The 17,943-nt window shown below is 38.7% G+C and overlaps 1 protein-coding gene across 1 annotated transcript in view; it reads left to right on the top strand.

Annotated features, from left to right (window-relative positions):
- LOC122753232 (copper chaperone for superoxide dismutase-like) overlaps window positions 1-17,943 on the top strand; it is a 119,001-nt gene that overhangs the window by 88,679 nt on the left and 12,379 nt on the right. Inside the window, exons 4-5 of the mRNA XM_044000510.1 lie at window positions 6,449-6,562; window positions 11,243-11,301. Coding sequence (XP_043856445.1) covers window positions 6,449-6,562; window positions 11,243-11,301 — 173 coding nt within the window. The remainder of the gene's footprint in view (window positions 1-6,448; window positions 6,563-11,242; window positions 11,302-17,943) is intronic.

Raw genomic sequence — 17,943 nt, 5'->3', positions numbered from 1 at the left:
CTGCTCAGCTCTCTACTTTTATTTGCTTCTGTAAATGCCATTGAGGGTAGTGCCATGAACCCAGTGCACACTCAGATATTGTTCAAAAACAATCAATGACTGGCAAAGAAAATGACCTTTTGAGTCCAAATTCAAGTTGACATCTGAAAAGCAATCAATGTTGCTGACCCAAGATGCAGGCTTGGCATTCTCTGAATAGAATCCCAATGCATATTCTTTGTGGCTCCATGTTAAAATGCTTTCTTTCTGTTTTGTATATTTTCAAAGCAGAACATTGAGGTTTTATAGTATACAGAAGGGAGTCCACTTTGGAAAAATTTCCTTCTCCATAGGGAAAGGGTGGGCTCACATTTTCAAGGGCTGTTCTCTTTTTGTTTCCAACTCCAGTATCATGCTATCATACTAACTTTCAAGTGGTCCCATCCCTGTTGCAGCTGGTGTTATCATGAGGGGTTTAGAAAAGCATAACAGTGGGAAGGGAAACAAAATGGGGAAAGGAGTAGTCTGGATCAAGAGGAACAAGAAAGTTTTAATCAAGTGTGTTCATTGTTATAAAAAGTTTTTAAAAGTACTAAAAATTACTGACATTAATAATAATAACAGGGGCAGCTAGGTGGAGCAGCGGATAAAGCACCAGCTCTGGATTCAGGAGGACCTGAGTTCAAATCCAGCCTTGGACACTTACTAGCTGTGTGACCCTGGGCAAGTCACTTAACCCTCATTGTCCCACCCCCCAAAAAATCTAAAAATCATAATAGCAATAAAAAGTAGCATTTATATAGTATTTTAAAGTTTAAAAATGCTTTCCAAATAATATCTCATTTTATCCACATAATAATTCCGGGAGGTAGGTGATATTATGATTTTCATTTTATAGATGATAAATCTGAGGCAGAGTTAAGTGACTTTCCCATAATTACACAGCTACTAAGTGTCTAAGGCAGATTTTGGACTCAGTTTTGCTCATTCAGGATCTTATATTCAGGGGGCAGCTAGGTGGCACAGTGGATAAAGCACCAGCCCTGAAGTCAGGAAGACCTGAGTCCCAATCCAGCCTTAAACACTTGACACTTACTAGGTGTGTGACCTTGGGCAAGTCAGTTAACCCAAATTGCCCAGAAAAAAAAGGATATTATATTCTATCCATTGGACCACCTAGTTGCATCACTGCATGCTCATCAAAACTCAATCTATATTCATTGTCTTACTATTATGTTAAGTAACACAAGCCTATGGGATGTGGGAAAACTGGGACACTAATCCACTGTTGGTGGAATTGTGAACTGATCCAACCATTTTTTTTTTCAGGGCAATGAGGATTAAGTGACTTGCCCTGCATCACACAGCTAGTTAGTGTCAAGTGTCTTAGGATAGATTTGAACTCAGGTCCTCCTGAATCCAGGGCTGGTACTTTATCCACTGTATCACCTAGTTGCCCCCTTTCCAACCATTTTGGAAAACAATTTGGAACTATGCCCAAAGGGCTATAAAATTGCATGCCCTTTGATCCAGCAATACAACTGCCAGGTTTATATCTCAAAGACATCCAAAAAAAGGGAAAGGATCTATTTGTACAAAACTATTTTTAGCAGCTCTTTTTGTGGTAGCTGGGAATTGGAAATCAAGGGAATGCTCATCAGTTGGGGAATAGCTGAACAAGCTGTGGTATATGATTGTGATGGAATATCATGCTGCAAGAAATTATAAGCAGGATGATTTCAGAAAAACCTGGAAAGAGTCACATGAACTGATGTATAGTGAAGTGAACCAAGAGAATGTTGTACACAGTAACAGCAATATTGTTCTTTTAAAATCCTTTTTGAGCTCTTCCAAAAAGGCTTTTTGGTTTTGAGACCAATTTATCTTCCCTCTTGAGGCTTCACATGTAGGTATTTTGACAGTGTTGTCCTCATCTGAGTTTGTTTTGGTCTTCCCTGACACCATAGAAACTCTCTATGGTAAAGATCCTTTTCTGTTTCTTATTCATACTTTGGCCTATTTTTTGACTTTTAAAGTTGAGATCTGCTCCTGGGGCTCAGCGGCCACTATTACAAGCTTCTTGTGATGGGGGATAGAAGTCCACTGGCTTTCTGCTCTGAGGGCTTTGGGGTTTGCTCCTGCCTTGGGATGGCTTGGCCTAGTCCCACCTGTTTTGTGGGTGGTTCTTTAGCTGGCAGTCTACCTTCTCAGCAGGTCGTAGGGGGTCTCACATCTGGCCTGCTGTGCCACCACCCTGCTGACTTGCCAGACACCCTCCATGCTGCATTGAGCTGCACTGCGCTCCCCTTTTATGCAAGTGAGACAGACCTTTCCTGAAGTCTTCTAAGTTATCTCCATTTAGAAGATGGTGTCTCTCTGTGTTTTTGTAGGTTCTGTAGCTCCAGAATTTATTTAGAAATTTGATTTAATGTTGCTTCTGAGGGAAACTTGGGAGAGCTCAGGCAACTTCCTGACTTCTCTCCAACATCTTGGCTCTTCCTCAGCAACATTGTTTGGTGAAGAATTGTGAATGACTTAGCTATTCTCAGGAATACAATGATCCAAGACAATCCTAAAGGATTAATGTTGAAGCATGCTATCCACCTCTAAAGAAAGAACTGATATTGATTGAATACAGACTGAAGCATGCTATTTTTCACTTTATTTCATTTTTTTCCTTTTCCTTTTCTTATACGAAATGGCTAATATGGAAATGTTTTACATTACTTTCCATGTATAACCTATATCTGATTGCTTATTGCCTCAGTGAGGGGGGAGGGAAGGGAGAGAAGGAAGGATAGAATCTGAAATTCAAAACTTTAAATAAAAATGTTTTTTTTAAAAATCAATAACATAAGCCTATGTTATACCACTAGATAGGAGCAGAATCAATAATATTAATTATTTTTATTACCCCACCAAATTTTTTTGAATATTCAAACATCTCAGAATCTAGTGAGCAGTAGCAGAATCCTCCATCTTCCATTCTAAACTTCACTGAACAAAGTATCTTCTTCTGAAGTCCAAGTTTAAAACTTTGATTTGAGCCTAATTTGATTTTTTATGAAGTTAAATATTGTGCTGGAGCTACTGTCAGGTCAGCAGAGAAGCAATGGGGACACATGGAGAATCAGAAGTGTTTAGCTTCACCTTGACCACATACCACAGGGATTGAAATAGAGAGGAACCATATGAATTTGACTGTAGCATACATACTGGTATTCATCCATTTATTTATTTATTTATTTTTAATCTTTCTTTCCTTTTTTTTTTTTTTTTTGGGCGAGGCATTTGGGTTAAGTGACTTGCCCAGGGTCACACAGCTAGTAAGTGTTAAGTGTCTGAGGTCGGATTTGAACTCAGGTCTTCCTGACTCCAGGGCCGGTGCTCTATCCACTGCGCCATCTAGCTGCCCCCATCCATTTATTTTTTGTTTGTTTGTTTGTTTTTAGTGAGGCAATTGGGGTTAAGTGACTTGCCCAGGGTCACACAGCTAGTAAGTGTTAAGTGTCTGAGGCCGGATTTGAACTCAGGTCCTCCTGACTCCAGGGCCGGTGCTCTATCCACTGCGCCATCTAGCTGCCCCCCATCCATTTATTTTTTAAAAAGATTCTATTAAGTATTCATGACAAATACTGAGGCAGATAAAAAGATAAATTAGACAGTACTGGAAAACCAAAACTAGACTCAGAACAGGCTAACCAGGTCCTAGCAAACTCTAATTCTTATGCTTGGACACTTCCAGGGATATTCTAGTAAGTGTTTAACAACCAGCTCTGCCATCAAAAAATGCAAACACAATACAGTTGAATGTTTAATCTGCATTAACATTAATATTTTCTCCATCATTTTCTTAAATCTACAGAATTAGCAAAATAATAAACCAATGCCCGATTTGAAATATTTGTTAATTTCCTAGGTGTTAATGCTCACGCTAAAAATTTAACAATCTGTTCTCACAAGTCAGTTCAAGTTGATTCCAGCACACCACTGGACATGTCACATCTAAATGGTATTTATTCATTGAAAAATATTTACTCAATAAGCATTTATTAAGTACCTCCTGTATACCAGGCATTATGCTAGATACTCAGGATACAAAAACAGAAAAATGAAAGTGCCACTGACCTCAAAACTTTTATATTCTATGGAGATGTACATCATGTGCATATCTATATCTGTGTATTATATGTGTATATGTATGCATATGTGTGTATTTATGCACGCAAATATGTATATGTACAACATATTTGCATATATACATATATATTTGCAAAATAAATAGAAGTGTTTTGGAGGTGTGGTTAGGAAGCAGATGAGTAGCTGTTTGAGGGGGTAGGGAAGATCAGGACTTGGCAAACAAAGGTGAATAAGATGCGGACCCTTACCTCAAGAAGTTTACAAATATACATAACAATTGACTTGGACATTTCTGATTCAGGAGCTGCAGAAATTTTCCTAACCTACTATCTAATTAAGCAGGATTATCCTTGGTTTGATTCCTTTTGCCTAGATGCAGGTACATTTTAATCCCAGCTGGGATATATTGGCCCAGATGCCAGTAAATAAAAATTGATGCTAATTGGGGTGAGGGGGTGCTTTTTATCTCAAAAGAGTAATTTACACATTTTAATATGTTGTAATAATGCTTCAGTACTTCAGGGATGCCTAATGTGTATACTGTGTATATATGGTCTCCACTGATCTAAATTATAACCTCTCCCATGGTTACTATGACTTCATGAATTACTATGACCAGAAAAAATTCATCACTTGATGGCCAAAACTCTGATAGTAAGCCTCTGTGCAGGGAGTTAAGCTGGTCCTCAGATTACTGATGTATAATTGGTTTGATTGGGTCTATATTTAAGGCCTCTCTAACTTATTGGTACCTGCCAGGGTGTGTGCAGAGCATAGGGTTATCTCCCAGTTTCTATGAAGCAGGCAAAGTTAACAGAATCTTGTTGAGGGCACTGGAGAGGGAGAAGGTGCAGCGGTGCTCTCAAAAATACTGAATCAGTTGTCCATTAACACAAGGCAAATAATGTACTGATGCTTACTTTGTCTATATAAGACTCAGTTCTCCATAGTTTGGTCCATGGAACCCTGGCTACAGAATTCTCTGTTCTCATTTCCACCCTGCAATTGTACTCATGTCTTTACTCAACCAATAATAGCAAGATATTTTTCTCTTTAAAAATATGAACAAATTTCCTGAATAATTATCAGACTAAACATAACAAAAATAAATCAATTTAATGCAAGGTCATGCTGTACAAATTTAAATTTTTCAGTAGTTTTCTCTTTTAAAAAATTCCTTTCATTTCTTGATTAGTCCTTTGTCTTTTGATTTTATTCCAGCTATGACTGTTTAGAAAAGCACACATGGTTTATCTGGGGTAAGTTATCTGAGAGTTGAATTGGAGGTGGGGTGGAGCACAAAATATTAATGAGATGAAATAAATGATGTCAAGATTATGATAAAGAATAAAACTGCCAAAATCATTTATAATATCCACAGCTGTGTGATTATCTCAGTATAAAAAGCATTCTCTTAAAGGCTCACATTAACTTTATATTTTGAAAAATTTACAGGATTTTGCACTTGAAGGATGTCATAAGCTATTTAATCCTACTGAGGTTTAGTGGGCATTGGAGTCAGAGTAACTGGATTTGAATCCTAGCTCCATTATTATCTGCATGACCATGGGAGAGTCACCCAATTTCTCTAACTCAGTGATCTCCAACTTTTTTGATTATATGCTTCATCAGTAAAAATATTTGGAATACCTCTCCCCAACTATGTGTAGAGTTGCTTATTTATACTATGATATATCATAATGAGCACAATGCCTCACACATAGTAAGCATTCTATAAATGCTTATTTCCTTTCCCTTCCAATTATAAAACTTATGCCAAAATAGAAATTAAAGAAGAATGGCAGGCAAATAAAACAATACTTGATCCACAAGGTGAAAGAGAGGCACTGGGGTTTATTGAGTAAGGAATGATATGGTCAGAACTATACATTAGGAAAATCAGTGTGGTAGCAAAGTAGGGGATGCCATTTAGTAAGTTATTATACTAGTTTAGGAAAGAGGTAATGAAGACCCAAACTAAGGTAGAAGCTGTGTGAATTGAGAGTGAGGGACAGATTTGAGAGATGTCATAGAAGTAAATAGACATCCTAGAGAAAGAAGCCAGGCATCCAGGAGAATGAAGTCAAGTGGGTTTTAGGAAGCATTGTTAACAGTAAGGTTAGTGGAGATGATGAAATTCTAGATCAGCTATTTTAAATCCCAAAAAAGATAATGCTGTAAAAGTGCTGTACTCAATATGCCAACAAATTTATAACACTTGACAGTGGTCATTGGATTGGAAAAGATCAATTTACATTCCAATCCTTAAATAAGGAGATGCCAAAGAATGTCTAAATTACTGATCAATTGCACTCTTTTCTCATGCCAGCAAGGTTATGCTCAAGATTCTGCAATTGAGGCTTCATCAAAAGTGAACCAAGAATTACCAGAAGAGCAGGCTGGTTTCCAAAGAGATGAAGGAACTACAGACCAAATTGCCAATGTTAGCTGGAAAAAGCAAGGGAGTTCAAGAAAAACATCTACTTCTGCTTCACTGACTACACAAAAAAACGTGGCAAGTCATCAAAGAGGTAGGAGTATTTGTCTCCTTAGTAACCTGTATGGTGGCCAAGAAGCAATAGTTAGAAATGACCAGAGAAGGCTGTGTGTTGTCACCTTCTTTATTTAACTTATATGCATAGTAGACCATGCAAAATGCTAAGATGGATGAATCAAAAGCTAGAATTAAGGTTGCCAGGAGAAATATCAACAATCTCAGATATGCAGACAATACCGTTCTGATAGCAGAATGTGAAGAAGTATTGAGAAGCCTCTGGGTGAGGGTGAAAGCTAAGGGTGTGAAGGCAGACTGGAAGCTAAACAACAACAATAAAACAAACCTAAAATCTTTGCAACTGGTTCCATCACTGTGTGGCAAAAAGAGGGAAAAGAAATGGAAGTGGAATTAGATTTTGTATTCTTGGGTTCAAAGATCACTGCAGATGGTAACTGCAGCCATGAAATTAAAAGACACTTACTAGCCTCTTAGAAGTAAAGCTATGGTAAAGCTGGACAGTATACTAAAAAGCAGAAACATCTTCTTCCCATCAAAGGTCCATATAGTCAAAGCTATGATTTTTGCAGTAGCAATGTATGGCTGTGAGAGTTTTAGTATAAGGAGAGCTGAGCACCACAGAATTGACACTTTTGAATTATGATGCTGGAGAAGACTTTTGAGATTCATTTGGACAGTGAGGAGATGAAATCAATCAATACTTAAAGACATTTCTTCACTGGAAGGTCAGATACTAAAGCTGAAGCTTCAGTACTTTGGCCATATAATGAATGAGAAGACAGAAGTCACTGGAAAATACCCTGATGTTGGGAAAGATTGAAGGCAAAAGGAAAAGGGGATGGTAGAGGATGAGATGAATGGATGGTGTCATAGAAGCAATGAACATGAGCTTGGGCAGACTTTGGTAGATAGTAGAGGACAGAGTGGCCTGGCATGCCAGGATCCATGCCAGGACGGGGGTCACAAAAAGTCAGACATGACAGAATGACTGGACAACAACAACAACATAGAAGTAAAAAATGGAAAGATTTAACTACAGATTGGAAATATAAGGTGGGGGAGAGTTGAGAAGTCAAGTATGACATTGAAGTTAGTAAGGGGAGTTAGTGGAAGAGTGATGGTACCCTGGACAGTAATAGAGACGTTCAGAGGAGGAGTATGTTATGTGTGTGTGCGTGTGGGGGGAGATAATATAATATTTGTGAGATGTAAATCAAAACTCATTTATGCCTGTTCATTCTATTATATTCACTAAGTTTTACTGAAAATGAAAGAGCGAGAATGGTTCTTACTTACCAGACACTATCAAGATCAGGGCTTCATGTCTTGCCAAAGCCATGAGGTGATTTGTGCTTGTACTGCATTTGTCTGGGTTCTGGTTATGTCTAAGATAAGGCATCACTGTGGGTGGTCAGTAGCAGGAGGGGACAAATCATTTGTTGATAATGAATAAAGGTGATGGCATAGTTATGTTGGAGAAAAGCTCATGTTGGCTATTGATGAAAGGGTAGGATGTTACCTAGTTTATTGTACTTTAAGGAATTGTCATATAATTCTTCAGGTCATGCCATAGTTCCCTTGGGGTCATGCCTTAGGTACTGACCCCTCCCCACTCCCTCTTTGGAGGCCTCAATTTCTTCATCTGCAAAATGAGGAAGCTGGGCTCTATAATCTCTAAGGTCTCTCTCCCAGCTATAGATTTATATGAATCCATTTTGCAGATAAGGAAACTGAGGCCCAGAGAGGAGATGTGACTTATCCTCGGCCATAGAATTGATAAGCAGCATTGTCAGGATTCAAAGCAAGCTCTTTACCTTTCAATCCAAAGCTCTTCTTGCTACAACACACTATTTCCAAGATGTGCCTCTAAGGTCACAGTGAAGCAGTAATTTGAAGCAATTTCTTGGCTCATTAACCGGTCTTCTTTGGCTGTGGAGATTCCATCTTATATGAGATATAGAAACCAGCAGCCAAATTCCACCCATATCAATATTAACTTACAGTGCTTGTCCCAGGGTGGTACAGACTCTGCCTGAACTTCTCCAGGTCCAGTTTCCACCTAGAGATTATATACTCTTTTTATCTATTACTGTCAGTGAAAATGAGGGGATTGTATGAGTGAGTGAGAGCAAAGGAGTTTGAAAAACCACATTGCAATCCTGTGAGATCCAGTCTCCTGATGGGGCTGACAAGGAGTCACCTGCTGGAAGGGAAGGAAAGATAAGACTAGCACTTAAAGCAAATTTGTTTGAATGAAATGATCAGGCTTCTCCTATTTTATCTTTAACTTGTGGAAAAGTGTTGTGTTTCTGCAGAAGACAGTACAATCAGGCAAAGGGCACCAAAGCCCATTTATCCTCAGGCAGAGGAATCTGTTACATGTTAAAGGACTCTGCCATCTCAGAATATGGGTCAAGTTCTTACAAGAGACATTTCTTTTATGCCTCCTATCTAGCGTTGTGCTTGGCACATAGTAGGTGTTTAGTAAATTCTTTCCCATTGATTCATTATAAATAGAGATTTCATTTGGCAGATAAAAAGTCTTGTTTAACAGCATTATTTATTCTAGAGTTTTCTTATTGTTGTGTTGTGGAGGTGGGATGGAGAGGGAAAAGATACATTGCTGACCCTAGGGAAAAGAAATGGATTTGAATTGAAGATCCAACACTTGACAGCTCCATGTGACCACAAACAAAAGACTTGATGACCTTGGGCCTCAGTTTCCTTAATTATAAAGTGAGCATGGAAAAAAAGATATTTGTATTACATGCCTCATAGAATGGTTGTGGAAAGTGGATTTGTAAACGTCAAAGTGATAAATAAATGTTATTTAATAGGAGTAGTCTTTAAATGTGCATATAATTTATATAATAACATTGATAACTGACATTTATATAGCATCTTATGGTTTGCAAAATGCTTTATAAATATCTCTTTTTTTACTCACAACAATTGTAGAAAATATTATTTTTCCCATTTTAGAGATTTAGAAACTGAGGAAGATAGAGATTAAGTGATTTACCTAGAGTCATACAGTGTGTATGTGGGGGCAGCTAGATGGCGCAGTGGTTATAGCACCGGCACTGGATTCAGGACGACCTGAGTTCAAATCCAGCCTCAGACATTTGACACTTACTAGCTGTGTGACCCTGGGCAAGTCACTTAACCCCCATTGCCTACAAAAACAAAAACAAACAAACAGTGTGTATGTGGTCAAATTTGAACTCAGATCTTCCTGACTCCAAGCCCAGTCCTCTATATATCACACTACCTAGCTGTCGCATTCCCACACTTGTTGTTGTTGTTTGTCTTTTGTTCTTGAAGAGGACCATGACATCAGGGAGGTAATGTCATGATGTACAATGAATTGGATTTAAGTGAGGAAAGGCTGTGCAAAGTCACCAGCTTCACTTTCTCCTCTGGAGCCAACTGGATATACCCCTGAAGCAGTGGGAGATTTTAGCCTTTTAAGCTAAGGCTTTTCACAGGTGTCAGTCTGCCTGAGGCAATGCCCATTCAGTGATTAAGGCTAGGTGAAAAAGGAGGCAAATCTGAAATCTGGGGTAATCTTTTCATTGGTTGACCTAGAAGACTGGCCCTTGTAAGCATTCTGGGCAAATATATATAATGACAGAATTATTAGACATTCATTAAAAAAAAAAGATGTTTAACTTAAAATGTCCTAAGTCCAAATGATCCTAGTTGAATGTCTCTCAGAGTAAGAACTGCCTCCCAAGCCATGGCAGTTGTGTTATAGTGGTCCCTCTTTCCAACTGCTCTACTAGAATTTCTGTGGTATCCTAGGAGCTGACACTATGAGTCTGATAGGTTACCTAGATCTTTGCTCTGTTACTTTCAGACAAAGGTGAATAAAATCCATGTTTCTGTGCCTGTCTTTACCTTCTGTTCTGCTGCTCTCTGATGATAGTTTCTTTTTCATGCTCTCTTTCATTCCACTTCATCTGTCTCTTTGACAGGTGTGGGTCCTGTCACAGTCTCACTGTATCCTATAGTGGGACACACTAATGATCTTTTCGCATTCCCTCAAAGATCCTTTTATGTTTAGAATTCACACTCACCACTATTGGGGGGGGGAGGGTAGCAATGGTCACAGATTCTGACTTCATGCTATTTAGGATGACCCATGTCTCAGGTAAACTTTACTTCCTTGGATTATCATACCCCCAAATTTGCAGGAGCTGCTGAATCTCATGTGTTATACCTTGATTTATTCCCATGAGTCCCTGAGGACATAGAACAAAGGATTCAGAGCTATGAGAAAGTTTAGAGATTACCTAATTCAATCATCTCATTTTATAGTTTGGGAAATTGAGTCCTATAGTTGTTAGGAATGTTTCCAAAATTTCATATAACAAGAACTGAGATTAAAATCAAGTGTAGATAGCTCCAAATTTAGTGTTGTTGCTATCACATCAGAATAGATCACATTGTAAAAATGAAGCACCCCCCCCAAATAAAGAGCTTTAATAACTACCAAGAGGGTTGCATAGTGAAAACACCCCTGAATTTAGATCCAAAGAACCTGGGTTTGAGTCAAGCTTTGGCATTTTCTACATCTTTATTTATTTTCTCTATGCTTCTCCACAGTTCAACCCCATGACCCAGCAGGGTTTCTCCTCTGTTGCTGAAGCCCCCTTTTCCCATTGGTGAGTAAGAACTAGGAATCTCCATTTTGAGGAAGGACCAAAGATATCCATCCTTCGTTCTTTTGACTTCACCACTATGCTGCTGCAGGAATAACTACTTCCTCCTGGCCCTCCTGCTTTTTAGCACTCTTTTAGGTAAAACACAAGGCCTTTTACAAAGGAATAATTACTTCCAATGGTATAACAACAAATATACAAACATATTCCCAACATGTACATTGGAGACTAAATCCTTATCTTCCTCTGTACTACCCCCATCTCTAGGGAAGGGAAGGAGACTATCTTGGTTCTTATAGAGCTCAGTACCAGTTTCATGTCCAAAACTCTCCTTGGGGAGGTTCTTGCCTCATTCTTTTTAAACCTGTTCTGCATTTTCAAAACAAACTCCAGTCACTCTACCCTTTCCTAATATTAGTGCATCATCACTGTGTCTGTTTCACTTTCCTTTCTTTGTAGTCTTGACCATATGATTAACTAGTTCAACAATAACACTCCTACTATCATTGAATCCCTTGCCCTATTTTCCTATGATTGCTCATGCCTTGTCAAATCTCAGTACTAGATTACAATACCATTAATTTTCATGTCGCTGAATATTCAGAGAGAGGTTTTGAAGGGCTTAGGAGGGGAGAGGAGCTATTGTGGCCGATGGCCTAATTCTCTATATTGTTCCTCATTTTCTTTACCCCTGCTTGAATCCATGATGAAGAGGTGACTCTTCTTGTCAAGGCCAATCCCTATAGTTAGGTCATTGATTCCATCCCTTTCCACCTCTTCCCAGAGCTTGAGCTTTTGATCATTCATTTTTTCATCTTAATTCACTTCTCATTTGTTGTCTCTTTTCCTCCTGCCTATGAACATGCTCAAGTTTCTCCCATCCTTAAAAACTTTCACTTGACCCTTTCATTCTCTCAAGTTTCCTTTCACTATCTCTTTTCCCTTTAATAGCTGAAATCCTCCTTTCGTCCACTTCCTCATCTTCCATTCACTCCTCAGCCCCTTGCAATCAGATTCCCAAACCTACCACTGGACTGAATTTGTTCTCCCCAAAGTTACTAATAATATCTTCATTGCTAAATCTGATTGATTTTCCCCCTCAGTCTTCATCTTTCAATAGCTTTTGACACTGCTGACTCCCTCTGCTTTAATGATGTGTTGTTTTTTTTTCTTCTGGATCTTCTCCTACCTTTCTGCTTATTGTTTCTTATCCTCCACTATTGGGTCATCATCCACATCCCTTCATTTAACTATAGATATTGCCCAGCTCCACTGGGGCCATTTCCAAAAATACATCCTCTTTCTTAGTCAACTAAGATTTGTAGGTTCAATTTTCATTTATATTCAGCTATATATCTAACTCTAATCTCTCTTCTGGGCTCCAGACCTGGATCACCAACTGCCTGCTAACTTGACATTCCATTGGCATCTCAAGCTCATTATGTTCAAAATGAAACTCATTGTCTAAACCCATTCTGACTCCAGTTTGCTTTTGAGGGCACCACCAACCTTCCATTCACTCAGGTTCAAAATCTTGAAGTCCTACGCAACTCACCAGTGTCCCTTAATCCCTCCGTCCCCTATATGCAGTCAGTCGCCAAATCTTCTCAATGTCTATATCCTTCACATCTATTGCTTTATTTTCACTTATGTGTTTACCATTTCAATTCAAGCCTTTATTACTTCTAACCTGAGCTATTTAAATAGCCTCTGAATTGGACTCTCTACTTCTAGCCTCTTTCCTCTCCAATCTATCCTCACAAAAGTCTTTTAAAAGTAGAAATGTACTGATGTCACTAATTCACTGAAGAACCCCAGGTGGCTTTCTCTTCCTCTAGGATAAAATAAAAAGCCCTACATCACATTAGTCTCATTCATGTACTCCGTGTTCCAGTCAAGTTGGCCTACTCACCATTTCCCAGACTTGGGGTTCCACTCATCTCTTCTCTTCCTTTGTACATGTCGTAATGTACTTACTCCTTATCTTACAATCCTCAGTCTTGGGGCAGGTAGGTAGCGCAGTGGATAGAGCACTGGCCCTGGAGTCAGGAGAACCTAAGTTCAAATCCCGCCTCAGACACTTAACACTTACTATCTGTGTGACCCTGGTCAAGTCACTTAATCCCAATTGCCTCACAAAAAAAAAAAAAAAGAAAGAAAAATCCTCAGTCTCCTTCATGGCTCATCACAGGGGTCACTTTCTACAGAAAGCCTTTCCTCATTCCCCTAGTTTCTAGGTTTCTCTTTTTTATCAAATTGTATTTAGGTGTTTAAATGTTGTATTTCTCAGATGAACACAGTCTGAGCTTCTTGAAAGTTGGGATTGTTTTTCTTTTGATTTATATCATCACCCCATGGCATAATTTCTTACACATAACAAGTTCTTAATAAATTCTTGTTGTCTTGAATGATTACCATTGTCCACTCTACCAGTGGCCTCCAAAGTGTAGTCTGTATACTCCCACAGGGTGATGAGATAATCTATTGGGGCAGGCAAAGAAAATGTTAGAATTAAGGGGAGTGGCACAGCTGTTCAGCATGATTGCAGCCACCACCTGCTTCTGCTGCTCTTCTCTCTGTCTGCTTCCAGTGCAGGCTGAGATGGATGGTCAGCAACAAGCTCCTCCCCAAGACAGATGGGAAGGCAGCTGTTGCTGCCAGTGGGCTTTGGGCTCAAGAAACTAAGCACAGAATTCTCTTGAATCTGCAGCCCTGCTCCCAAGTCTGCCCTTCCCTCTACCAGGAAAAAAAAAAATCCAACACTTTGGAAGCAGATAAAGGTTACCTAAGCCTACAACTGTCTCCTAACTACCTATATTATTCCTCCAGTCCTGGGACCTGTCTTCGTGAGCCCAAGCCTACTCCTTTCCCTAACCCCTCCCGTGTCAGGGAAAATGGAAATTTACTAAACAGATTTCAACAAAAACCTTTGAATAATTGTTGGATGGGATTGAAATATGAGTATTATGATGTAGTAAGCATAGTCCATGATGGAGTTCTTTTTTGTTAGGTATTTTCAGTTTTGTTCATCTTTAAAACTAAATATTGAAATAAACAGAATTTTTAAAAGAACTAAGTCTTTAAACTGATGAATCATTAAGTTTTAAACCAAGATTTTAAAAAATGAAGAATATTCCATCAAATTGCTCTCACATAATTTTAGTGACTTTTTATATTAAATTATCTTAAATATAAATAATATTTATAAATATTAAATAAGTTCATTTTTATCACATACTAAGACTCCTAATTTATATGTTTTACTATATATAATATTAATACAGTAGTTCTTGCATCTACTTTGTTAGAAAACATATACATACATGTATTTATGCATACGTGTATTATAAAGAATTAATTGTTATTTGAAGTTTTTGTGCCTCCGAGGGAACTGGCCTGGGGCTCCGCAAACCGCATGGTTTTTTAGCCATTGCCAATGCCTACATGGGCCTGGCAAAATTATAATGATTGGAAGCCTAATGAGGGCAGTCATGTGATTGTCAGAGCGGCCATCCCATTGGCTGGGACTGTGTGGGGTGTTTCTAGGTTTGGGGGAGGAGAATCGGGCATTCTAGGTGGAAGCTGGAAAGCGACAGGCGTTCTGCTGCGTATTTTCAGCTGATTCCTGGGCAGTGGTATTTTTTCAGGTATTATAATTTCCCTTTCCCCATTTTATTTCCTTTCCCTTGATCCTACTGATCCTGTTTGTGTTATTTTTTTAAGTTCGTTCTTGTTAAAATAAATCTTGTTCTGTTTTGAGGGGACTGCTGGTTTCCTTCCTTGCCCCAATATTGCGACGAGCCTTTTAGCTAGCACTCCCCAATTAAAAATTGGTCGCCACAGTACATGTGTGTACATATGCATGTTTATAATAGTACCATTATCCTTCCACATATCACTCAGGTCTGAAAACTTGGTGTTATCCTCCATTCCTTACACTCACTTTTCATATATAATCTGTCAATTTTTCCCATGATGACAATTTGACAATGTGGAGTCTCCATGCTGTTTATATTTTGTTTGCATTGCTAGGCTGACCTTTTCAATGATAACCACAATTATTTCAAAGAGATCTTTTAGAACAAAGGTGTCAAAACAAGTGACCTAAGGTCCCCATGTAGCCCACAACATTCCTGAGTGACCTGAACCAGATTAAAATGTAACTGGGAAATATTTAACAAAATAAATGAAAATACAATAAACAAACATAAATTGTATATGTGAGTATGTATGTGTACAACTATCCATCCATGTATATATGTATATATGTATGTGTGTGTGCATTATATACAATTGCATTTTAAACCTAAGTCAATAGGCAGCTGCAGAGATCCTTACATATGGATTAGTGGGGCCCTTTTTCTATGTGAGTTTGACACCACTGCTCTAGAAATCCTCATGGGAAAACAATATTGCCATCAAGGAGCCCTATCCTAATTCTGGCTTCTTTACTCCCCAAATCCTTCAGTCTATCCCAGAAGACAAGTCCAGCTTAATTCTGATGCTTAGTTTCAGGCATTTTGGCTTGCTTGTTTTGAAAGTGATATTAATAATAATACTTCTGCTTTTGTCATTGTTTAAATGTTCAGTTGTGTTTGACTCTGTGACAGGACCATAGCATGCCAGTGCTGTTGATGAAGTTTTCCTGGCAAAGATACTGGAGAGATTTGCTATTTCTTTCTCCAGTATAAGAGCTTATATAGCAGTTTAAAGCCTACGTAGTGTTTTCTTTACAATAACCCTGTGAGGTCATTATTAATAGCTCCATTTTTCAGGTGAGTAAATGAGTATTGCATAAGGAAAATGACTTGACCCAAGCAGAATGGCACAAAGAACATTAATTCTGAAGAGGGCCTGAATTTAAATCCTGCCTCTGAGGCTTCCAACTTATATAACCGTAGGTAAGTCACTCCATCTCAATGGGCCTCAGATTCCTCAACCATAAAATGGTATTGTATTCTAGGTGAACTCCAAGATCTTCTGACTACTACAGAGTAAGATTGTGCAAACACTTTGTGCAAATGATTCACTCATTAGGACTGTCCTTATCAGGAGCCCTATTTCCTATTGTGGATACAGCTTTCTGATTGTTCCACCTGTGTGTGTCTAGAACACAAAGAAATTAGAGCAATACTGGTGATGGGGTGGTGGGGATAGAGTACTGAAGCTTTTAAAATGTTCAATCTCCACTCCTGCAAGTTCAAAGTCATGGTCCCATTGATTGCCCTCCTTACCCAGTCTCTTGAATAAAAGGGGGTGGTGAGGGGCATCTGGCTTCTGAGCCCTAAGGCTCCCACACTAATCATTTATCTCCTCCCTTGAGCTTGCTATGCAACGTGAGTTCAGTACTTTTCCATTATTCTTTTCCTCTAGGGAGAGAGACTGAACCTTCTGCAGCTGGAAACACTAGAGTGTTTTTTTTTTGAGACATAATGTCCAAACTTATCTGAGAGCTGCTATCATTAGCTAGGGGCTTAAATTAGAAGGGATGGCACAGGAGAAGAAAGATTTAGACCTCTTCCCCTATCTATTTATAGAATACCATTAGATTTTTTTTCTTTTGGTCCATATCTATGATCTGAACTTAGTGACAACCTCTCCTAGTGGAAATTCCCTCCACTGATATGAATAGCCAACTCTTCTATAACTTAACACTGTCTAGAATTGTCTGTGGCATTGAGAAGGGATTCTACCCACAGTTTGTGTCAGAGGCTACACTTGAATCATAGGATCAGAGATTTAGAGTTGGAAGGGACCTGAGGGACCATTGAGCCCAACACTCTCCTTTTATAGATGAGAAAATGGAGTCACAAGTTAAGGGACTTGCTCAGTCATAAAGCTAGTAGGTGTTTGAATCTAGGTCTTCCTGCATCCTAAGTGGACCTCCTTATCCACTAAATCACATGACCTCTTACCATTAGATTCTTTCCCTCTTTTAGTCAACTATTCTTCCCCTCTCCAAATTCAGTAGGCAGCCCTCCACAAATTATAGGAATTAACCCTACACCTTAGGTCTCTTAGAGTATATAACGATCTCCTCCTATCCTGGTCCAGTCCAATCCAGCCCAATCTATTATTTTCTTGAGCTTTATTAGAGTTTCAGACAGTGGTATGCTGGAAGTAGCTCCTGTGGGCTCTAGAGCTGATTATTAACCTTTCATTGTGAGGATTTGTACTTCAAAAATCAGCCAGTGCTACATATCAGGGCTTGATTTATTGTTTTATTGATTGTTTAGAATTAAGAAGTGATGGAGAAATTGTTAATGAAGATTAAACTTAAAAGTGCATACTCTGTACATCTCCCTACCTCCCCACAACATGGGCTGGTTGTTAATTATTTACCAGCACATCTGGGCTGGTCTAGAAAGACGAATTTAAAACTGTAATAATTACATATTTTCACTACCCTAAACTTGATCTTCCATTTATAATGTTGTTATGGTGCTAACTGCTCTTGTAAAAGTTTTACCTGATCTCGTCCTTTTGAGTGAACCTGTAAATGACAATAGGTCACAGATGCTATTGCTGTGTTTTCACTACCATGGAAACTTTCTCAATTAAGTTGTCACTGGAGAGGGAAGCCTTTTCATGGCATGTGTATAGGTATAACAAGATCCTGCAAGCTGCAAAAGAGTAAGAGGGGAC

Source organism: Dromiciops gliroides, chromosome 1 (assembly GCF_019393635.1).
Source record: "Dromiciops gliroides isolate mDroGli1 chromosome 1, mDroGli1.pri, whole genome shotgun sequence".
NCBI classification, from domain to species: domain Eukaryota; kingdom Metazoa; phylum Chordata; class Mammalia; order Microbiotheria; family Microbiotheriidae; genus Dromiciops; species Dromiciops gliroides.
This window is presented reverse-complemented; position numbering and strand designations above follow the sequence as displayed.